The sequence below is a fragment of the Denticeps clupeoides genome, chromosome 6, assembly GCF_900700375.1.
Source record: "Denticeps clupeoides chromosome 6, fDenClu1.1, whole genome shotgun sequence".
In the NCBI taxonomy this organism is placed as follows: Eukaryota; Metazoa; Chordata; class Actinopteri; order Clupeiformes; family Denticipitidae; genus Denticeps; species Denticeps clupeoides.
This window is the reverse complement of record NC_041712.1, coordinates 1,825,408-1,849,481: the sequence shown is the minus strand read 5'-3', so window position 1 is coordinate 1,849,481 and position 24,074 is coordinate 1,825,408. Positions and strand designations below refer to the sequence as shown.

Genomic DNA, 24,074 nt, shown 5'->3' with positions numbered 1-24,074 from the left:
GTGCGTAAGGGGGCTGTGAATCTGTATTCCAGGTATAAAGCACAGACATCCATTTCACTGCTCTCTTGCCTCTTTTTCACTCTACAGATGTCAGAGTTTTCAGGGTTAAGGGAAGATGGCTCTTGGCCGATGGGCCCTTCAAAATGTCCAGGACCGTAAAGCTGGGGCTGACCCTAGCCAAATGAGAGATCCCTCATTAAACCCCACAAGGTGGCAATAGAAAATTACATTTTCAATACACATGTATGCAGTCACAAATATTTGCAATCCATTCTTGCCAAATGTTATTTTAGTATAAGACCTCTTTAAATTTGTAGCTGATGTTTGTGATTTTCTCATTACTTGCTGAAACTCATCTGGTAATACTATTCGCCTCATGCAGAGACATTTGCTTACGGTACATGACTAATGACAAGATGGTGGCTGACAGTACGGGTGGTAGCTCTTGATAAGGGAATCTGATAAATGCCATAAATGTAAATATATTGATGTACATTCAATCATATAAAAAAATACACTTGATTATTCACCACATTTCTTTTGATGCAATATCAAAGTTACATTGCCATTAATCCTGAAATTGCAATAGAAGCAATATTATAGGCCATTTTAAAAAGATATATTTTGCAATGGTCAGCTAATGTACAAAAAAATGTGAAATGACTTCCTAAATTACATGGCATGGTATGTCCAAAAGAAGGATTTTCTTAAGAAATAAACATCCTAAAATTACACAAATCGCTCATAAATACCTTTCAATTGTAACTTCCATAACACGCCTGCATCACGTACAATTAGAAAGAAACTACACTATAAATAGACATGCCATAACCCAAAGATTTCTGTCATGATGACTTGTCATGAGAGGTGAGAATACTTCTTCTCATAAGGTCATAATATTATTTAATAATATTGCTTTAATTTTGTGCAGATATATAATGAAAATGTAGGTGCATTATGTATGCTATCCTCTTGTTGATTATGCTGAAAGTAGTTGCCTTGGTTGTTAACAATAACCTGTCATTCTGATCAGTTTTCAAGGTAGCCTGAGGAAAATACGTGCATAGGTGCAGCTGGATGGCCCAGTTATATGCACCAGTTTTCTGGCAGTGATTACACTGATTTGTATTCATATGTGTATTTAAGTCTGTGACGTGTAAATGTTAAAGAAATATATCTTATTTATGAGAAGAACTGTGCACATTCTTGTTTGGAACACTGCCCTCTATTTGAGGGAGTGTGAATTCACCATGTGGTATAATCATGCACGTTGCACCTTTGAAATTAGAGAGGACTTTGTTAAACCTTTATTAATCAGTTTTTACCCATGCTGATTTTATTGGCAGTGTTGTCCACTGGCACCAGTTCATGTTTATTTTGAGCTAACAGATTTTCTCTTCTCCCAAAGTGCTTTCTGACATTATTTGGCATCGTTATAACTGCAAATTACCCCTGCATGTGGTGAGTTGGGTCATTTTGATCTGTTGCTGTAACAATGGTGGTATGTGTGAAAACAGCTGGTTTACAATACACTTGACTGGGTTTTATACACTGTTCACTCAATGCTTTTCCTATTTAAATGATATATGCTTTATTAAGATTGACCATTTTTGTAATGAAAATGTGGCAATTATCCAAGCTCTATGATGTACCCCGCTCCAAGCATTGCTTTGAGGCATTTTTTAAGTGCTATATTGTAGGCTGCTCTCAGTATATTTGTATATGCATTCTGACTCTCGGATCAACAAACCAGGCTCTTTGGTGTTACACTCAAGGCTCTTTTTTTTGGAAGATTGTAGTGTTGCCTGCAGAAAGGGTCTTGAAGTTCTTAAATATAGCGAATAAGATCAGATTCTATTGCTAAGAGTTTCACAGCTTCAGAAGCACAGGATCACAGATATAGCTTGTGTTTTATTTTGACAACAGTTTCTTTATATGTTTTTTTTTTTTTTTGCATCCACACATTACAAGCCTTATTTAAATGTTACTTATTCATGGTAAGTATTTTGAGCATTAGACCCAGTGCCTGGTATTACTTTGTTTGCACTTTTGATATAACATCACATCTAAGACAATTTTAATTAGTGTACAAATTGTGACTAAATAAAGTGACACATTTTGTCATTGATCCTTCTAAATCCTTATCTCTGTCACAACCATGCTGGCATGACGAGGCAGGTGAGCGGAGAGGAGAATGGAGAGGTGACGAGAAGACGAGGAAGGAAGGGCGCAATCTCATGACATCACGAAACCGGGGTTTAATTGTAAAGCACGTGACAGGGGAGACATCCGATGACACTGGTGAACATGGAACATAACTTCAAAGACCTGACGGCGAACAGAAACGAACAAGGCAGCTTTTACACAGGTGAAAACGATTAGGGAACATTACACACGACAACAGTGAATCATAGTGGATCCCGGACCGGAGTAACCCCTTTCGGACTGGATCATGACAATCTCATGGGACCCAAAGTGCAGTCTTCATGAAGGCTCCTTTTTAGTACAAGATTTGTGCGTATTAGAGCCAAGACATTAGACCTCATACTGGTGTACCCCCTACCTAGTCATGACAGTGGGACCTTACTGTTGCCACATTGTTGGGTGTTGTTTACTGAAGCAAAGGTAGGGGTGCTGACAAGCACTGTTTGCTGGAAAGTGACACATCTGGTTATGACACCATCTGTAGGAGGCACACTGTAGGAGGGGCGTGTGACAGGGCAGGAAACAGCGGAGCTGACATTTCCATTATTTACAGGCCCGCATCCTCACTGGCCAGGTGGATGCGAGAGAGCTGCTGGAGTTGCAGAACTTAATTCAACATTTTTTTTACTTTTCCACTGTTGCTAAGGTGAAGGGAGCTGAACCGCTTTCATCACCGAATGGTTTCACTCTTGCCTGTCCGTGGCATTGTGTTTTGATGAAAGCCCACTCAGTGACTGAAGATTGAGCCGCTTGAGGCCTCCATCATTTTTCCCGAGTCTGCGGCCACCCTGTGAGCCGAGGCCGTATTTACATAAAGATCCATGGTCTTCCAGTCACCTCCACTTTAGAAAGAGGGGGCGCAGCGTGCTCTCTCAGCCGAGGACTCGGCGTGTTCCACCAGGTGACAATAGCAGGGTCTTCTGGAGGGGCATTAGTCATGATAAGGTCACACTGTCAGCGCTGGAGTAAACTGTAATCCTCCCCGACATGACCTTTACACTGTACATTGGCTCCATTAGTTCGGCAGGAGAGGCTCGCCCGGTGAGCAACCTGTCACCACGGTAATTCACCCATTCAGGAAAATTGCATTGCGGATACGGGCTACCGGGCCGGAGTCATCCTTTAGGCAACAGCTTCGCAAAGCAGAAGTAATTCAGTCCGACTCGCTCTCTATTTGTTACGGGCCGGCAGGGCGAGCAGATTTGCTGGAATGTGAATCACACGTCGCAAAGAGTATATTTGACTTCCCTGCCGTCCGAATGGTTTACACCGAATGGACCGGTGTGCTTTTTTTTCCTCTCTCCTTTCAAATCCACCATTTTGCCAAAGCAAAAGAGCTCACTGCCATTCGATTTCACATGCATGCGTCCTAATAGTGGCGATTAGCACCATGATGGCTGTTTACCCAATAGGGCAGCTCACCTGTTTAGAAGTTCTGTCCCTGTTCCTCTAATTGGCTCCACTGGAAGGTGTTTTCTCACATGTCTTCCTGAGCTCATTGGATTAATGAGATTTAGCGCAGTGCCATTTTTGTTGTGTGACTTTTTTTCTCCAGTCAACATTATAGTGGCAATTATCACTTGTTGTGGCTGCTGAATTGTACTGAAAATCTTTTTCACCCTCTTTTCACCTCTGATTATGCTTTTTACACACCTTATATCATCAAACCCCTTTCACCAGACTGCCCTGGCCTGAGAAGTGAGTTGATGTGATCAGATGCCTTCTAAATGAACATCACAGTTGAGCAGTTGGGTCTCCCTTGTGCTGCTTTCAAATTTGGATTGAAATATTTCAAATAAAAATAATTACATTGTAAAAATCTCTTTATTACAACAGAAACAAATTAAGGAAGAGAGCGATGAGCCACCCAAAACACGTACAGTCTGAATAATTTAGAGACTTGATCTACTGTTAAACTAGCTACAGTTGATTTGGGCATGGTGTAAATCTACCACTGCTATGTGCTTTAAACCATTAAATAATATACCAATGTTTTCAGATTTGAGAAAGTGTCAGATTTTTTAAAGGATATAAATTGGATGGGCATGCTGCATGTGTGTTCATTTCTATGCCTGTGTGCATATCTAAAATCTGGTTTCTAGAAGAGATTGAATGGCTAGGGTTGTATGGGAAACAGTGGAAACTTACCACTTACTTTTTTTTAGTGTCACAAAGCCAGTTTAGCACCCAAAGAAGGACCACAGGCAAGATTAAGCTGAAAGAGCTGGGCTTAAGCGGGCGCCTGGGAGCTTTCCTGCCACTTTACACTCCTGCAGAGATTTCAGTCGGGTACTCTCTTACTGCAGAGGGAGAATATACAAAAAAGAAGAGTGGATTTTTCTCTGCTGAATATGAATTTGGATTGTTTCAGGCCTTGAACGGGAAACACAGCTAACATTCAAGTTCATGTCCGCTGGACTTGCCAGTGGATGGAGACATGGGGATTTATAAAATGCTTCTGTGTAGTCACCACCAGCAGATATTGGGGATATGTCAATGCAGCTGAGTCCACTGCTTTATGGAGTTGGATTGCGTTAAAGAGCCTATTGCTTAAACTGATCCATGCCGTATTGTCAGCGTTGTTTGTGTGCATCATGCAGAAACTGGAGGAGGCCGGCGCTGTTTTTCTTCCAAATGTCATGTTGCTCCACTGTTTGACTCGACTGACTGAGCATTATATTCCTGCAACCCCGCTAAGCTTGCTCTGAAGTGTCCCTTAAACACCACCAAAGTGTTCGCACCAGGCTGCATTCAGCAATTTATCTGCACCATAAAACAGGATGTGCAGAGGAGGAGACCACCCCACCAGTGGTGTGCACTTAAAGACAGATGGGGGATTTCTAATGGGCCAAAGCATGTTACGGCCAGGCAAGCTTGCCTTTTCTGAGTGCTGCTTTACTTGCTAAGTGCTGCAAGGCGGCACATGCTATGTTCAGAAGAGAAACACGACCATTTCAAATTCAACAATTATAGTTCAGGTGTCACATTAACATTGTGCAAATTTTTTCAAAAACACAAGAGAAACAAAACACCGCATTTACAACCAATAAAGTCCTATATATGTGATAATATGTGACTATATTATCCCAATGCTAAGTAAGACATGGGGAATGTTCACTAGTTACATATTCACTTGCAAAATTATAATTTGAGTGTAGATAATGGAGGGCAAATGAAGGAGGTGGAAACACACAGCAAGGATATTAGGATATTAAATGTAGTGCCGTGGCTCACACCTCTAAGCTCATAAGCTCAACTCTCATCTCTGGCTTTTTGCGTGTGGTTTGCTTGCTCTCTTTGTGTTCATGGTAGTGACTGTGGCTGCCTAATCTTAGCACAGCGTCTCTCTCCAGGTAGGAGTTTGGCCTCGTCCAGACGTTCATTTGAAATTATTGGCAAACGTTGCAGCCTGGTTCAGATGTCCGAGGCCTTAACTCTCATCTCACTGACATATTTGAAAACATAATTTGAAGAAATGTAGAACATTTAATGGGATGCATTGTGATTCATTGATAATCTTGAATGAATTGAATCATGAAGGTCCACACCTGTAATGGATAGTGGGTGGGTAAGTGAGTGAGAGCTACACTCCATATCAACACATAGCAGTTCCAAGGATGTCATGACCCGGTTCGGAAGGGGAGTTTCACGTTTGTCATGTGTAATGTTCCCTAATCGTTTTCACCTGTGTCTAATGTATAAGCGGCCCTGTAATCAGAAGGTTGCCGGTTCGAATCCCGATCCGCCAAGGTGCCACTGAGGTGCCACTGAGCAAAAGCACCGTCCCCACACAGTGCTCCCCGGGCGCCTGTCATGGCTGCCCACTGCTCACTCAGGTTAATGAGTTAAATGCAGAGGACAAATTTCACTGTGTGCACCGTATGCTGTGCTGCTGTGTATCACATGTGACAATCACTTCACTTTTAACTTAAAGCTGCCCTGTTTGTTTCTGTTCACCGTCGGGTTTTTGTTATGTTACATGTTCATCAGTTGCCGGATGTCTCCCCTGTCCTGTTCTTCATCAATTAAACCCCGGTTTCGTGATGTCGTGCAAATGCGTCCTTCTTCCTCGTCATCCCTTCTCGTCATCCCGTTCACATGCCTCGCCATGCCAGATGGTTGTGACATGGCACAGATAAATAGGATTCTACAGATCCAGAAGATAAACTGGATTTGATATATAATGTCTTAAATATTAAATTCTCTGTGTGTCAGCTGCTCTGCATACTTTTAGAATTAAGCTTAGATTGTTAGGTTACTGTGATACCATACTTACTCATTGCTCACCCAAATAACTGTAATTTTTTATATATACTGTGTGTGTGTGTGTGTGTGTGAGACATATACATTGTTATATTTGGTACATCCCCACTGAAGTTCTTTAAATCTTACAGGCAGACACAATCCATATACAACATGAGATATTGATTCAAAGCCCTCTGAGTTACATTTAGGACGTTTCCTTATGTCCTTGACATTCCTTCTTATAAAGTAGGTCTCAGTTTAAATAACATGTGGTCAGAATGGAGAGGTTGATGTAGGTATTGACACTAGATGTGAACAAGTTATGTGATTTAACAAGTTGCATATTGGCATTACTCATCTTCCTTTGGGGCAGCCAGGACTGAGGACTGATGTTATGTTCCCAATAGTTTCTTTCCATCTTGGGGGTACGGTAATTGTTTGTGCTTCTTTTTCTCTGCTCCCCCACACACCTCTGAAAACCATTTATTGGACTTTTTAAAAAGAGCCACCCTTCACACACACACACACACACACACACACACACCAGCTACTCTACATATTGGTGTATTATTTACTTTACATTACTTTATTTTGCAGACACTTTTATCCAAAGCGACTTACAGGAGGAAGACACCAGCAATTCTCGTTCGATTTCTATACAGGTCTATAAGCACCAAGATGCAAATCACTGCTGTGTAGTGGCATTTCAAATCATATGCAGATCATTCCAAATTTCTTTTACTCATCCTCCAAAAAAGGCTTGATAACCTTGAGCTGTACCTGAAAGTTGTGTGCATTGAAATGTATCTTAATTCAAGAATCAAAAATCAAGAAGAAGAACAAGAAACAAATAGGCACGCTGAACTTATTTTTCTGTTAGAGGAGCTTTTGAACTGCAATTTGAAGACTAGTGAAACCCTTTTAAGTTTATCCTTCATGGCCTGTCTCAAATGTAAGAAGAAACAAGCTTGATTATTACTTTCAGTTCTTACCTGAGAGGTTTTATTTTTTTAAGAGATTAGAACAAATTACTGTTTGTGTCCAACTTGTCTACTTCTCGCTGCAAAAATGAAATAAATTGCTGGAAAATGCAAAAATAACACACCATGCATATTCAGCGAACCTTGAAAATCCTTCCCCAATTATTGCATTATGTGTGCTAGATTAATTTGCTGCGTGCTTGTTTCATCCACAGGTAGACATTTCCTTTGTCCTTCCAACAATATTATACATGCCAGAAATGGGGTATGTAACAATGTGTGCCGACTGAACGTAATCCTGTTTGCAAGTGATTTCAATCATTACGAACGTGGAATTGATAACCCTCTAAAAAACAAGGGCGCAGCATCCAGTTGTCTTGTATAGCCTCAGTCTTCTCACCTCTTCTACTTTATCGGCTAAATGCTCCTCCGCCACACTGTGCCCGGGGAAGTGACTAGGAGGCTATTTTTAATGAGGCTTAACCATCTGCAGCATAAATTGCTGACACTGTTTACTTCAGGCATTTCCATCTCCCCAGTCAACCTTTTAGCATCCACTGCAACAATTAAATAATGCCCCCCTCCCTCCCTCCCGTAGCCTCTCCTCAACAGGTATGGAAACCAGCATCTGCCTGTGAATCTAATTGCATCTCAGCAACTCCACAGGCACAGACATAAAATAAAAATCAATTGCGAAAAATGGTGCATATTCAAAAATCTATTTTATAGTCAGAATGATGCATGTTTATATAAAACACACACGGAGGAGATTGAAGCTTTAATAAGAGTTCAATAAAGATTTTTGTAAGTGCATATCTGTACGTCCAACCACACATCTCAAATCAAGGCGTTTGTGCATGAAGAGAGGAAACTGCAGGAATCCAATATCTAAAACCATTTATTTTGATATGACTTGGGGTGTCTGTTCCTACTGTGAAGCTGTAAAAGACTGCCTCGGTAATAATGAGATTTATTCATTCAATTGAGACTCTCATTAGAGCTAGCCTCCATTTCCACTGCCCCTGTGGTGTAAAGACGATGAATTAAAACAAAAAAGGAGAAAACCACGGAATAAAATCCTTTACTTTGCAGTCCGTAGTAACCGGCGAATGGACAGATCTGAATGATTAAGTGATTGTGTTTCCTTTGATGGCATTGAAGGCAGAGCGGTTCTGTTCACCAGTGCTTCTCATCACTCTCTCTGTCTGTTATCTGTCAACGTGTCCCATGAAAACTCCCCTAAATCAACTTATGGCTGGGTAGTGTTTATGAAAGGTACTTCTCGTGGTGCAGCACTTTATTGAATTGAAGGCAAAATCGACCAGGGGACACACTGGAGAAGCAGGGTAGCACTTTCATTTGTTCTCTGTGTCTAAGTGTGTGTGTGTGATCAGTTTTCACATTAAAGTGAGAATCAACGTTTGGCCCACTGACGATTCCATAGAGTCGGGTGTTCAAACATAAATAGCATTTCAGCAGTGTTTGTCATGTAAGTCCTCTGGAGACATGCACCGTTCAGGGTTATAATAATGGAAGCAACTCTGCTTTTGGATCATGTTGCATGTATGTTCTGACTGCAGGTGCATCGATGAGGGCTCCATCAGTCTGATCTGACAAATAAGGAGAACTTTAAATGTCAACAGAAACGTCTACAGACTCTGACCTTTCCCTCCATCTCTATTCATCTGTCCCACGTAGGAGCCTGTGCTGTGTTCACTCAGCAGCCTCATGACCTAGTGGTGGTGGCCGGCCAGCCCGTCACTCTGCCCTGCTCCATTCCCGGGTACCACGGAATCGTGCTGTGGGTCAAGGATGGCCTGGCTCTGGGAGTTAACCGGGATGTTTCAGGTAAACAGCGCTGATTTATTTCGGGTCGGTTTTTTGCAGAATTAGCTTCTGGAGAGATCTGCTTATCTGACACATCATATAGGCAAATGCCAAGTACATAACGGCATAAGATAAATATTACCTTTAAATTCTCCATAGACAATTAGATAATACATATGATTATATATTAAAAGGAATAAAAGCAAACCTGGAACAAACAAAATCTAACTTCTGTTCTCCATTACAGCATTACATTATTTCTATATTTTTGGTTTGAAAAATCAGTTGATAATTACCCAAAAATGAGGTGCAAATAAATGAGTACAGTCAGTTAGTATACAAGTATAGATTTTTTTATTTTTTGTGAATTGGTAAGCGTGTTGCAACAGCAGTGCTTCACCATGAGAAAAGCTGAAGAGCATTTGCATGAGCATCTCTCAACTAGCATATCATCCTCTTGGAATTATATAATGATGATCCCCTATATGTCGCCAAGTTCACTGACCAGAAAAAGCCATCGAGTGGCTTGCTGTTACCAGGGACACAGTGACCCCACTAGTTTGCCCGCCCCTTCAGCTCCTACAAGGCAGACAGCCCATGTTTGACTACAGTCTGGCCCCATATACCAGATCTTCACCTGAAGATTTGCTGACAGATCACGCCTGTTGGGAGTCTTGCAGTCTGACTCAACCACCACCCGTGGGGGAAATGAAGACCGCCTCCTACACACCAGCTGGTGACAGGTTAGAGGTCACACACTGTGGAAAAGCACTTCGGGGGCCATGGGGCATCAGCAAGAGAGCTTCCCAGTGCAACTGCTGCCTGGCACATGACTACCCTGGTGATCTTTCCAAAAAATGTGTGAAATTAATTTATTTTAAGTATATATCCTGGTCTGTATTTGTTTTAATACAGTTGGGCTTAAGCTGACCACAGGTTGAGAATAGTGGTGGCCCATAATGACCACAGCCAATACCCCCAAACTATATGATATTCCTTCAGAAGTCCCACTGATATCTCCATGGACCTCCCAGTGCTCACAATTAATGTTCTGAAGATGGCCAGTTTATTGTTGATAGGTTGGTCACCACTTGATGCTCTGAACAGTTGAAAGGAAATCTCCATATCATGGTGCAAATCATGACTATCCAACATCCTGATTCCTAAGACATCTAGGTTACCTGCTCAGTTCATATTGATATCTACTCATTTTGGCTTGCGCTTTGTCTCCTTCCTTCACCAAGAGTTATTATAACATCAGCTTTGCCGACAGATGGTCGAATTGTTTTTTGTTCATTCTAAACTGGCAGACTTCCACAGTGTTACTGGTGGCTGTGTAAGAGACCATCGCTTTGATGGCTGCCAGAGGAAATCATTTCCACAAGCAGCACTAAAATTGCCTTGGTGTGTATCGGCTTGGAGCTTTACTGGAACCAAAAAAATGCTATTATTAACACAGACACACAGACCCACGGTGATAGAGCAAAGAGGTGACAGCTGTGTCACAGAAGATAGAGTGCATGTGGCTGCACACTCTCTTTTCTTGAAAAGTTTGTCTTTTAGAGCTCCAGCCAGTGGCTCCATTTAGACATGGACAGTGTTCCCTAATTGAGCCTCTAAGGGGTGCAGTGTCCCCACAGTCCCTATACGCTCACACAACCTTACTCTTGGTGTCTGATGGTGTTCGGGGATTAAGGGGTGTCATTGGATTTCTGCATAATGACCAGGCCTCTGGGGGTGCTGGTGAGGACAGAGCTCTGATGCTTAACCAAACATCATTGGTAGTTTGATGGCCAATGAGGGCCCTGTGCAGACCTGTAGGTCCATGCCATGGGACAAAAAACACTTCATTTTTATGGCAGATCAATGGCAGGCTGGAACATGCCGGAAAGGCTATATTTGCTTTTAAAATTGGCAGCGCTGTTGACCTCCTTCTCTGGCACAAGTAACATGGTGGGATTGCAGTGTTGCTGAACATTATGGTGACAAAACACCGAAGCTGATAATGTAATAGCAGAATCTGTAAGATGAAATGATGCATTTTTAATGAATATGCATATGTAATGGATATACGTATAATCAATAAATAAACACTAGAAGTGGTGCTTTCAGATGACACTGCATTACTAATTGATCTTTTTTAATGTATGCAACTATGTTGAAGCGCTTTTTTTTTTTTTTTTACCTTGAATGAGAGCAGCCTCCTCGTCTTCATTCATGTCCACTTCTAGTGATGTCAGACTCTCCTCAAGAAAATAAATCACCATTTATAAATGACTTTCTATTGATTTATCAGGATGTCAAATCCATAGCTAATGGATTAATTAGCTTTAATAGAACTGTTTGAATTGTCACATTTAATTGACAAGCGTTGTCTATACCACTATTTGCCCAAGTATGTAGAGTGATTAATGCAGTTCATTTGGGCTGGATGCAGGAGCATTTTTAGAACAGGCGGAAACATAATCTAGTTCAGTGGTCTGATATCCTTGGAGGAAGGATGACTCAGTTATGTGTTTTTCTTGCCGTGCAATGTTAATGACACACAAATTGGGTTGTCATGGAAGAAACCCAAACATGAATCGATAGACTGTTCTCTATGGCCTTTGTGTTTTTGATGGATACTCTTCAGCAAAATGCTCAAAATGCATATAATGTTCCAGAAACCGGACGCGCAAAAGTGAAAGTATTCCCATTTTGCTACCCTGTCACATCCTGTTTGTTGCCTTTTCTGACAAAGTAGCCAATGCCAGAGGTTAAAATTATATGGTGCACCAGGATGAAACCTTTTTAAAGGCTCGAGTCTGCAGCAGTGATGTTTCACACATACTTTCAATCTCACTGAGCCAAAATGTGTTGATCTTAACTTGAAGAAAGAATAAAATACACCCATGTAACACCCATCAAAGAGACTTTAAAAACTGCAGAAAAAAAAACTTACGTAATTGTTACCGGCGTTAGCTGCATATAGTTGACTTATTACAAATTGAGAAATTCGATATTAAGTGAAGTAGGAAAGAAAATAAACCTATTGAAATGTGTCTAATGCCAATATTCAATTAGAGCAGCAGTGATGTTTAATGATTGAAGACAATTTGTAGTGCATGCTGTGTCATTTGAATGGAATTTCGGTTCTGCTCAGTGGGTCTTTTCCAGACCCATCCTCCACACCCCCAAAACATGATGAATATAAATGATGCAAACAATGTGCCATAACAAAAAAATTAAGTACAATCTTATTGGCATAGGAATTCTCAAAGGCTTATACTTGTATGATAGGCAGTGATCCTATTAATCTAGCTGTCTATTTTGTGACCCCCAATTTGCAGTGAACATTTTGAACCACATCAGAAAGAATATTTCCACCGAGAGTTCATCGTTTGTCCATTGAGACATACTTTGTGTGATTATGCGCTATATAAGAAAAATAAATTGTTGTTGTTTGATCCTTTCAGGGTTGACTAGGCCATTTGTATACCTGTACAGTAGGAAATAATTCTGTAATTTTGGATACAATATATAAAAAAATGCTCCAGTCTCAGAAACAATTAGGATTTTCTCCTAGGTTTGCCCATTTAAGGGAGAAAATTCATTATTAACTTTTTTCTCAAATTGCACATCTGTTGCTCTTTTCACGACATAGTGTTTGATTTAGAAAATTGTCATGAAATTACACAGGACATAAAAGGTAGTTTAAAATTGCCTTGTGAGGATTACAGAAAACCAGAATGTCTTTGTCTTAGCATTAATGTTTTTTGCACATAAATGGGTGGAAGTTGCCTCATGTGAAAAAAGCATCAGCTAAATACCATCTTATCTGTAAGTTGCAATATGCAGAGGGTCTGCAAGGAATGCATTCTTTATTGGGCTTAAAATGCCATACATTTCCATTAGGTCCATATATAGTACTCTGTTTTGAATAATGCAATATGTATTTTATATATTTAAAACTCAACTTAATTAATATGGTCTTTACTACATTACATTAATAAATTAACAATTTTCCTGATTAGTGTTTATTTTACTCAGATTTTTATTATGAACATACTGCTTTCATTTACCTAAAGAGATTCAAATAGCTGAGCATTTAACATCATAAAAACTCAACACAATAAAAAAAAGCACCAAGCAAATTGACCCGAACTTCAGTAAACCAGGAATTGCATAAATGTTTCTCCCCCTACTCAGTGCACCACACTATTTTGAACTATCAAAAACTGCAGAAACATTTTTCAAATGAGTACCATATAGCAATTTTTCACAACAATAATAAATAGCATTTTGAAGTGTGGATCCAGTTTGCAATTAACATATGAGGTAGAAATGTTTAATTTGTTAAATACCAGACTTACCTGGTTTAGCTACTAAAATATTTTATATTGACAATTTAATTGAAAATCTCTTGAAGTTATTGTAAATTAGTAGATTAACTGAAGTTTAGATCTTGTGTTCAAGAGATAAAAAATGACATTGAGTCTAATTGTGGGAAAAGTAATTACTTTCATCTGCATGTTACATTGGACCTCCTGGCTTTCTCTCTCGTGTGGTCCTGATCATTCCTGGTACACTGAGTGCAGACCTCATTTCCTGCCCGTTTCCTTCATTCCTGCACCAGTGTTCCAGGTCTGGCATTATATCAATGACCCTGTTCCATCTTTTGCTTCTATGCCTCTTCCTAGTCACTCTTTGTGGGGCTCCGCCCCTCCTTACTGGCTACCAGAGGACCCAGCTCCGTCGCTTCCCCACCTTCCCCTCAGGAGAAGCCCCAACCCGAACTGCAACCCCCCAAAAAAACTTTGGAGCAGCCAAGTACATGCCACAGGATGTTAAAAAAGACTGGCATGTACCTGCTGCTCCACTGAAGGGTCCTGGGATGTTGGGTATGTCCCACACGGGGTTGGGCGCGTGGCTGGAGATGGTGGTGGGTGTGTGGCGTGGAGGGTCGTGGACATCCTCTACAGCAGGCGGGGGCGCTGGTGCTGCACTGCTGTTCAGCTGGGGAACGTCTGGGCAGAGGGAAGGCGTGTCCATGACCCCACTGGCGACCCCGCCATCCAGCACTCCCTAGCTGGCACCCGTGCTCACCGGACTCGGCTGCGTTCTTCTCCATGGTGGTTCTCCTCCTCTGCTTTTTTCCTCTGCACTTTTGGTGGGAGCTGCGGCATTCTGTCACATCGGCGAGCTGATGGGGACGGAAGTGCAGAGACGGGACATTCTGAAAACAAAGATTTATTAAACAACAAAGGAAAACGGCACGATGGCCGAAAACAGGAAAATAAGGGGAGAACAATAATACCCCAACAATAAAAAATATTGTCTTGAATGAGAAGGATGTTGACGTTGAACCAGGAACATCTGGTGATGATCAACCTCATTTCTGTGTTTCAGGGTACCCACGGTATGATGTTGTTGGGGACCACAGCAAAGGTGAATACCACCTGCTGATCGAGCGGACCGAGCTCGCCGATGACGCCCTCTTTGAGTGCCAGGCAATCCAGGCGGCCATTCGCTCTCGTCCAGCTCGTCTGACTGTCCTAGGTGAGATATATACCTTGTCTTTTTTATTATTTCTAAGCTCAGCATTTCAAACCAGACTTTATTAGCTGCTCTCCCACTGAGGATCCAGCATTATTACCTCTAATGGAAAGATGAGAGTCTGGAGGAACAACCTTTGATGGCTTTTAAATTTACTTGGAAGCTGCTTAACTCACGGAAATTTGCAACACGTTCCCAGTTGTAAGATAATTGACATAAGTGAAATATGTCAAAGGCATTTTCCATCTGCCATGATTCTGCCGGAATCGATGATTTTCCCCCAATGTAAATTTATTGAATCAGATCTGCCCCTGGGCTGAGATAGGGGCTCGTATTAGCATTATTGATTTATCCCTCTTGTTTAAACCATTATAAATTTCAGAGGTATTACTTCATTATTCTACTCTTTAGAGGCAGCTTTTTGGACCACAAATCTAAAACCGGTTACTTAGAGGGAAGTGACGTTGATGATACTGCGACCATTAAAATGATTAATTATATATAAGAGGGCTACCATTTGTTTTTTATTTTTATTTTTTATTTTTTGGGGGCTGTTGGCGGGAGAGACAAATCATCCCCCTCCCCCGGGCTGAGCCATTAGTCTGACATTTAATCCCAAGCACACTGGCTTACTTTTGAAAAGTTGCAAACAAAACCACAAGCTGCCTCCTGAGTGAGGTAATGAAGTTAATGTATGGAGGGTGTCACTATCAATCCTGGGATGTTTCCTGCCCCCTAGAGACAGTGGAGACCCCCCCGTCCTACCCCCATCTTCTGACAGGCAGCCCCTTTATAACCCACTTGGATGCCTCCGACTGTCTGTGCCAGTTACTGAGGGCAAAAAATGGATGGAAAATGTTTTTTCAATTGTCCTGACTTTGATGCCTTTCTTAGTATGTATGTCATGCGCAGTTTATTAATTTACAAGTTGGTGACCACAGTCTACGAAACCCCATGCAATGTTTCTGTCACAACCATCTGGCATGGAGAGGCAGGTGAACTGAAATGATGAGAAAACTTGACAAAGAAAAAGGATGCATTCGCACGACGTCACGAAACAGGGGTTTAAGCAGTGAAGAACAGGACAGGGGAGACATCCGATAACTGGTGAACATGTAACATATCAAAGACCCGACGGTGAACAGAAACGAACAGGGCAGCTTTATACAATTAAACATAGGTGAAAACGATAAGGGAACATTACACAGGACTAATGTGAAACTCCGGTCCAGTAACCCCTTCCAGACCGGATCATGACAGTTTCACAGAAGTGTTACTGCATACGCACAGTATATAAATCAGTTTTTTGAAATAAATATCAAATAAAGTGCTGAGAATGCATCCATGGGTTCCATGAGTCGATTTTGTTCATTTGTTTTTGAAAAAAAGATCATTTGCACAATTCCAAATCGAGGAAAAAAAGTTTTATCTTAACTGGTCGTTATTCAGAGGTGTAACAGGTAAGTTTTAATAGTATAGTTTAAAAGGATATCTGCAATCAAAGCCAACAACAAAAAAGATCCAGAGTCAGAGGAATGCACCTTCCACCACCAAATGCACCTGCCATGCTGTGTATCAGGCATGCGCACTTTTCTATGTAAATATCAATTCATAATACGTTGTTGACTTTAGAAGCTTAATATAACATATAAATATAACACATAAATATATAAAAAGCAACACACTCGCCTATGAACCAGAAGACCCAGGTTCAAAAACTACCATTGTGTCCCTGAGCAAGACACTTAACCCTAAGTTTCTCCAGGGGGGACTGTCCCTGTAACTACTGATTGTAAGTCGCTCTAGATAAGGCCGTCTGATAAATGCTGAAAATGTAAATGTACTTTGTGCATAAGTGATGAATGTGGTAAAAGTATTTAATTTCTGACTTTATTATCATTAATACATTTTCTTTGCCCAAACCAATCAGAAAATAGTACTAATGAAACATGACTTTTTTTATATATATATATTTCCCCTATGACATAATTTACCTTGTTTATAAGTTTTATTTTTTAGAATCTCATTACATTACAGGACTAAGAATTAGAAATCAAATCAGACATGGACATGAGGACGTCTGGGAAATGGTTCAGGAGACAGAATATTGCTGAATAGCACTAAATCGTTTGCTCAAAAATAACAGGTCTTTAAATGTGGGGTTAGTTGAATTGTTCTAGGAATGCACACACACACACACACACACACACACACAACGACAACAACAACAGTATTCTTTAAGGCACTTTTAGTCATACTACAGATGAAGTGTTTCTTGATTAACCAACTGTGCCAAAAGGTACAAAATCTACAAACTTGCAGCCATTTGCTACAAACACATCTTGCTAGCACCTTCAAATCCCAGTTTCTATGGGGTTCAAGTCCTATGGCCATTTTTAATCGTACAGGGCTTATATTTAAATATTGCCCAGGTGGGCTTTGGGGTATGTCTTGGGTCTGTTGACAAAGCTTCTTCACAGGAGCCTTGACCTTTTCTCTGAGAAATTCCTGATACTTCACTGAATCCAACTTGTCTACCAAATAAAAGGGTGGTAGTAGCCTAGTGGGAAACACACTTGCTTATTAACCAGAAGACCCAGGTTCAAATCCCACTTACTACCATTGGGACCCTGAGCAAGACACTTAACCCTAAGTTGCTCCAGGGGGGACTGTTCCTGTCAGTACTGATTGTAAGTCGCTCTGGATAAGGGCATCTGATAAATGCTGTTATAATGCTGATAAACGAGTCACCGGCAGGCTTCACAGGTCTTTTCAGCATATTCTCCATCATTACTCCTCAAGGCATATTGCTGATCCAAAACTCTTCCAGTTTTGTTTCATTGCTCCTCAGAACTTCTGTGGCTCATTTACATGTTTTTGAATGTTTACTGGATTCTAGTTATCAGATCATGTTTCTTGTGATTTGGGGTGAGTAGTGATGTATATCTTGGAGTTCAGGCTGTAGACATTGAGACTTGCTGCAGGTGTTTTGCAATTGGTCAAAAGTGTTTGCCTGTCTGTCTCCCCAGAAATGTGGAAAAATATGTTTCTGTAACATTGAGGTAGTGTAGCAAGATTTTCTTTAACTTGGAAAATAAGAAATCTACAGGAACATTCTGTACCTTTGCCTTTACAGAATGATACAAGAAGATAATAATGAATTCTTCTTTTTATTTTCTGTAGAATTCTTATTAAACATAACATTTTAACATATGTATTCACTGCATAGTTTAGTATAAAGAATATACAGTGGGGAAAAAAAAGTATTTGGCTGCTACCAATTGTGCCAAAGGTTGTCCCAATTAAAAAGATGAGCCAACCTCCCTCGACCTGGGGCTCAACTCGTGTGGTACAAATGATCTTTAGAACGGTGCGGAAACAGCCCAGAACTACCCAGGGGGAACTGGTCAATGACCTCAAGAGAGCTGGGATCACATGAATTGTGATGATCCGTTCCGGAAGGGGCAACTCCGGGGCTGGGATTTGGATTAATGTCCGTCCAGTGCTATTATGTTTCCTGATTGTTTTCACGTGTATGTGATTGTATAAAGCTGCCCAGTTCGTGTCTGTTCGCCATCGGGTCATTGTTACTTGATGTTTCCCCCATCCTGTATTAAACCCGTGTTGGTTGACGTGGTGCGTATGCGTCCTTCTTCCTCGCCATGTCAAGCTATTGTTACAGATCTACTGTAATCCTGCAGCACTTGAGAGGTCCCCCTGCTTAAGTATACGCTGGTATAAAACGTAATTTATTACAAGTTCGAGACAAAAGTGGCTTTTTGTTTGTTATTTACCCCAGGATCCTTTCTATCTATAGATACCAAACATTCATGAATTTGTATTTTAATTACCTAAAAAACACAAAAAAAGATTTATTTTCAATATACTTCATGCAAAATGGATTATATCTGCACTGAATGTTGCAGCCTGATACATGTGAAAGACTATCAGAGACATTTATTTATATCATTTTTAGTTTACACATGATATGAAAAATGTGCCACTTTTATTTGCGTTTATTATCTAATTTGTGGACATGTCCGTATTTCAAAATATGCAAAATTTAGAGGGACAGAGTAGCAAGCCAGGGGCTTTTGTGGGTCAAGGTCAGGATTGTGGTTCAGTGACTGAATACCATTAGTGCAGCAGGTAGCTGTGACTATCTTTTTTTGTGAATAAGCAAGCTGCCCACAGTGAACAATTTGATAATAACCAATAGGAAATAGGAAATTGCACAGTTAAAGCTAAATACTTTCAGTTCATGTTCAGGATGATCAACATGGTTATGATCATAGATCTAAATTGAATGTCTGTTGTCCTTTACAGAGTGTCCAAAGCTCGTGGATTATTTTGTTTGTATGAAAACTCAATAGGCTTGCAGGCTGTTTGTATTTCCAAACATTTAACTGTGTGAGTGTGACATAATCTGTATGATAACATAATGTACATTTGTGTGAAACAGTTTTTGTCTGCTCCTGATTTGTCTGGTGGTGAATTCTGCCAGAACGGCATTTTTTATGTTTTATTACTAGCACAAATATGCAGATAGAAGCCAATGACGTGACTAATGTTTTGTCACCCACAAAAGTCTAAAAACCCGGGCGGACATGTTTGAGGAAAAGAAGTCAACATATTCAAATCATTAAAACACTAAATATTGCAAACAGCTGTTTACTCACCCCAAGAGGTATCAGATTTTGAAACCCTTCTCGATGTAGGGGAACAGAGATAGTACTGCATTCCACAGTCCATTAACATCCCTCCAAAGATAACCCTCACAGACCAGGGCAAAATGACCCCTCTAAGGATTACAGAGCTCTCTCTTTGTTGATCTAAAGATAAGAACAAATGGGACATAAAAAAATCCAAGACCTCTCTCTCTCCAGGAGACTGGGGCAAAGCTCATCCAGAGTTCTCCAGAACTTCTGGAGAACAAAGAAAAATCCTTTTCTTTGGAGGATTGAACATTTTTAGACTAAATGTAATTTGGTGTGACAATAGACTTTCATCTCCCATGTACCATGTTCAAAGGACATACCTAGTTAACTTCAGGTTTTCTGGTTATTGACAAGAATGTAGTACGTAATGATACAGATGAATTTGCATGTACTTTTTGGTGTCTCTGTAACCACCAATTTGTAACCTGAGTGAATGAGTTAATACCGAGAGTGTATTGCATAAGTCTTATCACTTTCTTATAATGAGCATCAAAAAGAACTCATCTCAGGTCAGAAGGTCAAGGAGGAGAAGCAATGCCAGCCCTCCCTGCAGCATCACACCATTGGCTAAGGCCTCAACCTGGGGTGTGGTCTTACTGCATATATATTTTGGCATCCCATTGCCAACTTAGCAGAAATGAAGCAGAAAAAAAAGGAGATATGGGAAGCAGGAACGAACAAAGAAAAAACTGAACAAAACAGCTAGAGGCACAGAAGAAGAAAAAGGCGAAGCAACAGAACCAGCCACTTCTTCAACCTTCAGCCACAACGACACCCTGCCATCACAAGTCGACACGAGAGACCAGCAGCACAAGAGCCAGCCTTAATAAATATAAAGTAGGACCATTCTATGTAATCATCCATCTGATAGAGAACACGTTACAGATCGTGCACAGTATATTAACATTGACTGTTCATTGCACAAGTCTGCTTCTGTGATACTCATGAAGCCAAGCTGTATTATTAACATCATAGCCTGCTCCTTAAATTTGTACCTGATAATCTGATGTAGGTAAAATCCAGCACCTTAACATTTATCAAGATAGCTGTATCAATGTGTGTGAATGAAACCTGCATCCCTTTCTTCTTTCATGTTGTTTGTAATAAAATATGTATAGTCAAATTTAATATCTGTGTTAAAATCTTGGGTCACTACATTGATAATTATGAAAGTGAAGTGATTGTCATTGTGATACACTGAAACACAGTGCACACAATGAAATGTGTCCTCTGCTTTTAACCCATCACCTTTATTGAGCAGTAGGCAGCCATGACAGGTGGCCGGGGAGCAGTGTGTGGGTACGATGCTTTGCTCAGTGGCACTTTGGCAGATCAGGATTCAAACCGGCAATCTTCTGATTACGGGCCGCTTCCTTATCCGCTAGGCACCCACTGGCCCCGATCAGACCCGCTCTAATTTGATTTAACTTATAATAATCATTTATGACCTCTGGGGATGGCCTTTTTATATTATTAAAATTACCACGAGACTAACCTGTCGGACGAGTCGTACGTTCATTAATAATTTACTTAAAATCACAAATTGATTAATAAAAAAACATTTGGGTTCAATTTTCCTTACACTGATTAACATCTCTGGTGGAGGGGTGGCCAATCAGATTTCAAGGGTTCCCGAAGGTATGGACACACCCCAGCAATGCCAGTGTAATGTAACTTATTTTAGGGAGCTGTACTTTTAGGTTCTATAGTGACAAAATCCTGTTGGTTCACCAACTTATCTTCAGTCTTGCAATGTGGATTCCAAAAAATGTCCAAAAAATGCATAATAAACAAAATTAAACAATATCAGTCATTATTTGGCTGTGTTTTTTTTACTAATCTTTTTGGTTTATCTTTTTGTAGATACTCTGCTGTACTCATTACTGGACATGGTGATGGAGTCAAGGTTGCATGTGGTTCAAAATTCAGCAGCTAGGCTTTGAACTAGGACAAAAAAAAGATCAATGCCTTCATTTTAGTTACAGATTTTACCTTAAGATACATTCATAAATAATTCGATAACCATATTAAAATCTCATGAACCCTTCAGCCTTTAGGAACCCGTGGGATATCGATATAAAACTGGCAGAAGCTGGAGGCGAACAATCTGAGAAACAACTGCAGTTTGAGCCTGGACATTTCAGACAAGTGAGAAAGAGAAGAGAGAACATCATGAGCCGATAGCTGAATGTCAGAATACATTGGGAAAATGGGAAAGAAAATACAGAGCCTAATCTTAAATTAGGCAGTAAATATAACATCTTAAATTAAAGCCTGTATGATTCATGTTTTCTCATGATTGTGTGGACCTACCAAAAGCAATGATTAACTACCATACTTGACCATAGAGGTGTGAACCTTCACTGGTCTCACAATTTGATTCAATTATCATTGCCTCGATATCGATGCATCCTGATGCATGCCATACATTTTCTACATGATCACATGTTTTCAAACACAAGAGTTAAGGTCTTGTACACCTGTGTGGATGCTGTGAAAGTGAAGTTATTGTCATTGTGAAACACAGCACAGCACACGGTGCACACAACGAAATGTGTCCTCTGCTTTTAACAATCACCCTTAGTGAGCAGCCGTGACAGGTGCCCGGGGAGCAGTGTGGGGACGGTGCTTTGCTCAGTGGCACCTTGACTGTTTGAGGACTCGAACTGGCCACCTTCTGATAACGGGTCAATTTCCTTACCCGCTAGGCCACCACGGCCCATTTTCTGCTACAAACAGCAGGAAAACGGATGGTTCAGACGTCTATGGCATCGGATGAGTGCGAGAAAGAGAAAATCTAAAGCCGCTTTCAAAATGAACGTGCTCAGCACAAGAAATATGCATGTTTTTCCCGGTAAGACGATAATGTCGTGTTGAAGATATCTGGACTCTCAAGAGAAAGGTCAGATTTTCCTCCATTCCCGCTTCATGTGTGTTTCCAATTGGTAGAAATAAAACTCGCCCGCTTCGCTGGTCGCGCACCGAACAAATAACCACGGTGCGAGAACAAGGCTTCCGGGTATCGCTCCGCACAGCGTGAAACTCCGATCAGGAGCGCCACTGTACTCAGATCAGGACGCGACGGTTACTACCGGCACTACTTTTTGCGATCATTTTTATACGGCCTCCAGAAAATCACCAAGCAACGTCAATATGATAGGATTGATTATGTTCTGAACTGCATCGATGCAATATCGCCCCGTCTGCACCGATTATAATTAATTTCAACACACCTACTTGACCAGTCATAATGTGTCCTGAGATATTAATGTCATTAATAAGAATTCATTTATTTTTGCTGAGGTTGAATATCCACTCTGTTCATATATTTTGTACAAATAATGTTTAGTTTTATAATGTATTTTTGATACTGTTCTTTTATTGTAGTTTATTTTTCAATTTAATTTTACTGCTTTTATATTCTACTGTCTACTTCCTGTCAGGACAATGCAAATTTCCCACTTGTGGGACTAATAAAGAATCTTTTATTATTGTTGTTGTTATTAATAATCATTTCCCTGGTGGTCTAGTGGTTAGGATTCGGCGCTCTCACCGCCACAGCCCGGGTTCGATTGCCGACCAGGGAAAGTTAAATGGGGCAGTGGTGGCCTAGCGGTTAAAGAAGCGTAATCAGAAGGTTGCTGGTTCGAATCCCGATCCGCCAAGGTGCCACTGAGGTGCCACTGAGCAAAGCACCGTCCCCACACACTGCTCCCCAGGTGCCTGTCATGGCTGTCCACTTCTCCCTCGGGGGATGGGTTTTGCAGAGACCACATTTCACTGGGTGCTGTCCTGTGTCACATGTGACAACTAATCACTTTCACTAAGCAGTGGATCTACCCAATGTAGTTTTGGAGTGAGAGTGAGAGTGAGAGAGAAAACTGCTCTTCTGGGGTGACTTTTGAACTGTGAACACCCATATGAGGACAGAAGGGTAATCCAGGTCGCTGAAGGCTAATCCAGCAGTGGCCCGACTGCTGAATTAGGCATGAGGTGTAGCAGGTACACGTTCCCCAGGAAAGGCCCCCGAGGCTAATTACTTCCCTCCAGCAATGTAGGGAATACGAGGGGAAAAGGGCCATTCTCTGTCAGCATGCTAGAAGCGAAAGCCCTGTGGTCAAAGGTTGCGAAATGGACTTCAGAGATACGCGAAAGACTCACTGAGTTTGTGTTTACTGTTCTGACTGTTGTTTGGCAGGTGAAACTGTCAAATGATGTTTTAGTTCTTTTATTCCAGGTATCAAGACAGAGTAAGAGAAAATATATTCATTAAGAACCTTCAAAGGAAAATTATTGATTATCTGCTAAATATGAACTTGCGCATTCTGGATGCTTATGAAGTTTGTTTTTGTTTGTACAATATCAAACAAGCACTTCTCATCAGTCGATGAGTTAAATGTCAAACCTATCAGCTGCTCGCGCAGCTCTTTTCTTTCTCTCTGATATATTTAGCCAGGTACAGGGTCATTGAGTTGTTTGTGCTCATTCGATAAAATAATGTCAACGTCAATCTCTCTCTCTTTTTTTTTTCACAGACTATTCTTAATATGCTGCTTTGTTAGCA

The 24,074-nt window shown here is 40.8% G+C and overlaps 1 protein-coding gene and 1 non-coding gene across 3 annotated transcripts in view; both read left to right on the top strand.

The window, feature by feature from the left end:
* kirrel3a (kirre like nephrin family adhesion molecule 3a) overlaps positions 1-24,074 on the top strand; it is a 114,869-nt gene that overhangs the window by 53,199 nt on the left and 37,596 nt on the right. For both annotated transcript variants that reach the window (XM_028983589.1, XM_028983588.1), the window contains exons 2-3: positions 9,129-9,278; positions 14,646-14,795. In XM_028983589.1, coding sequence (XP_028839422.1) covers positions 9,129-9,278; positions 14,646-14,795 — 300 coding nt within the window. The remainder of the gene's footprint in view (positions 1-9,128; positions 9,279-14,645; positions 14,796-24,074) is intronic.
* Positions 23,026-23,097, top strand: trnae-cuc (transfer RNA glutamic acid (anticodon CUC)). Its single transcript has one exon. It is a non-coding gene; the product is annotated as a tRNA-Glu (tRNA).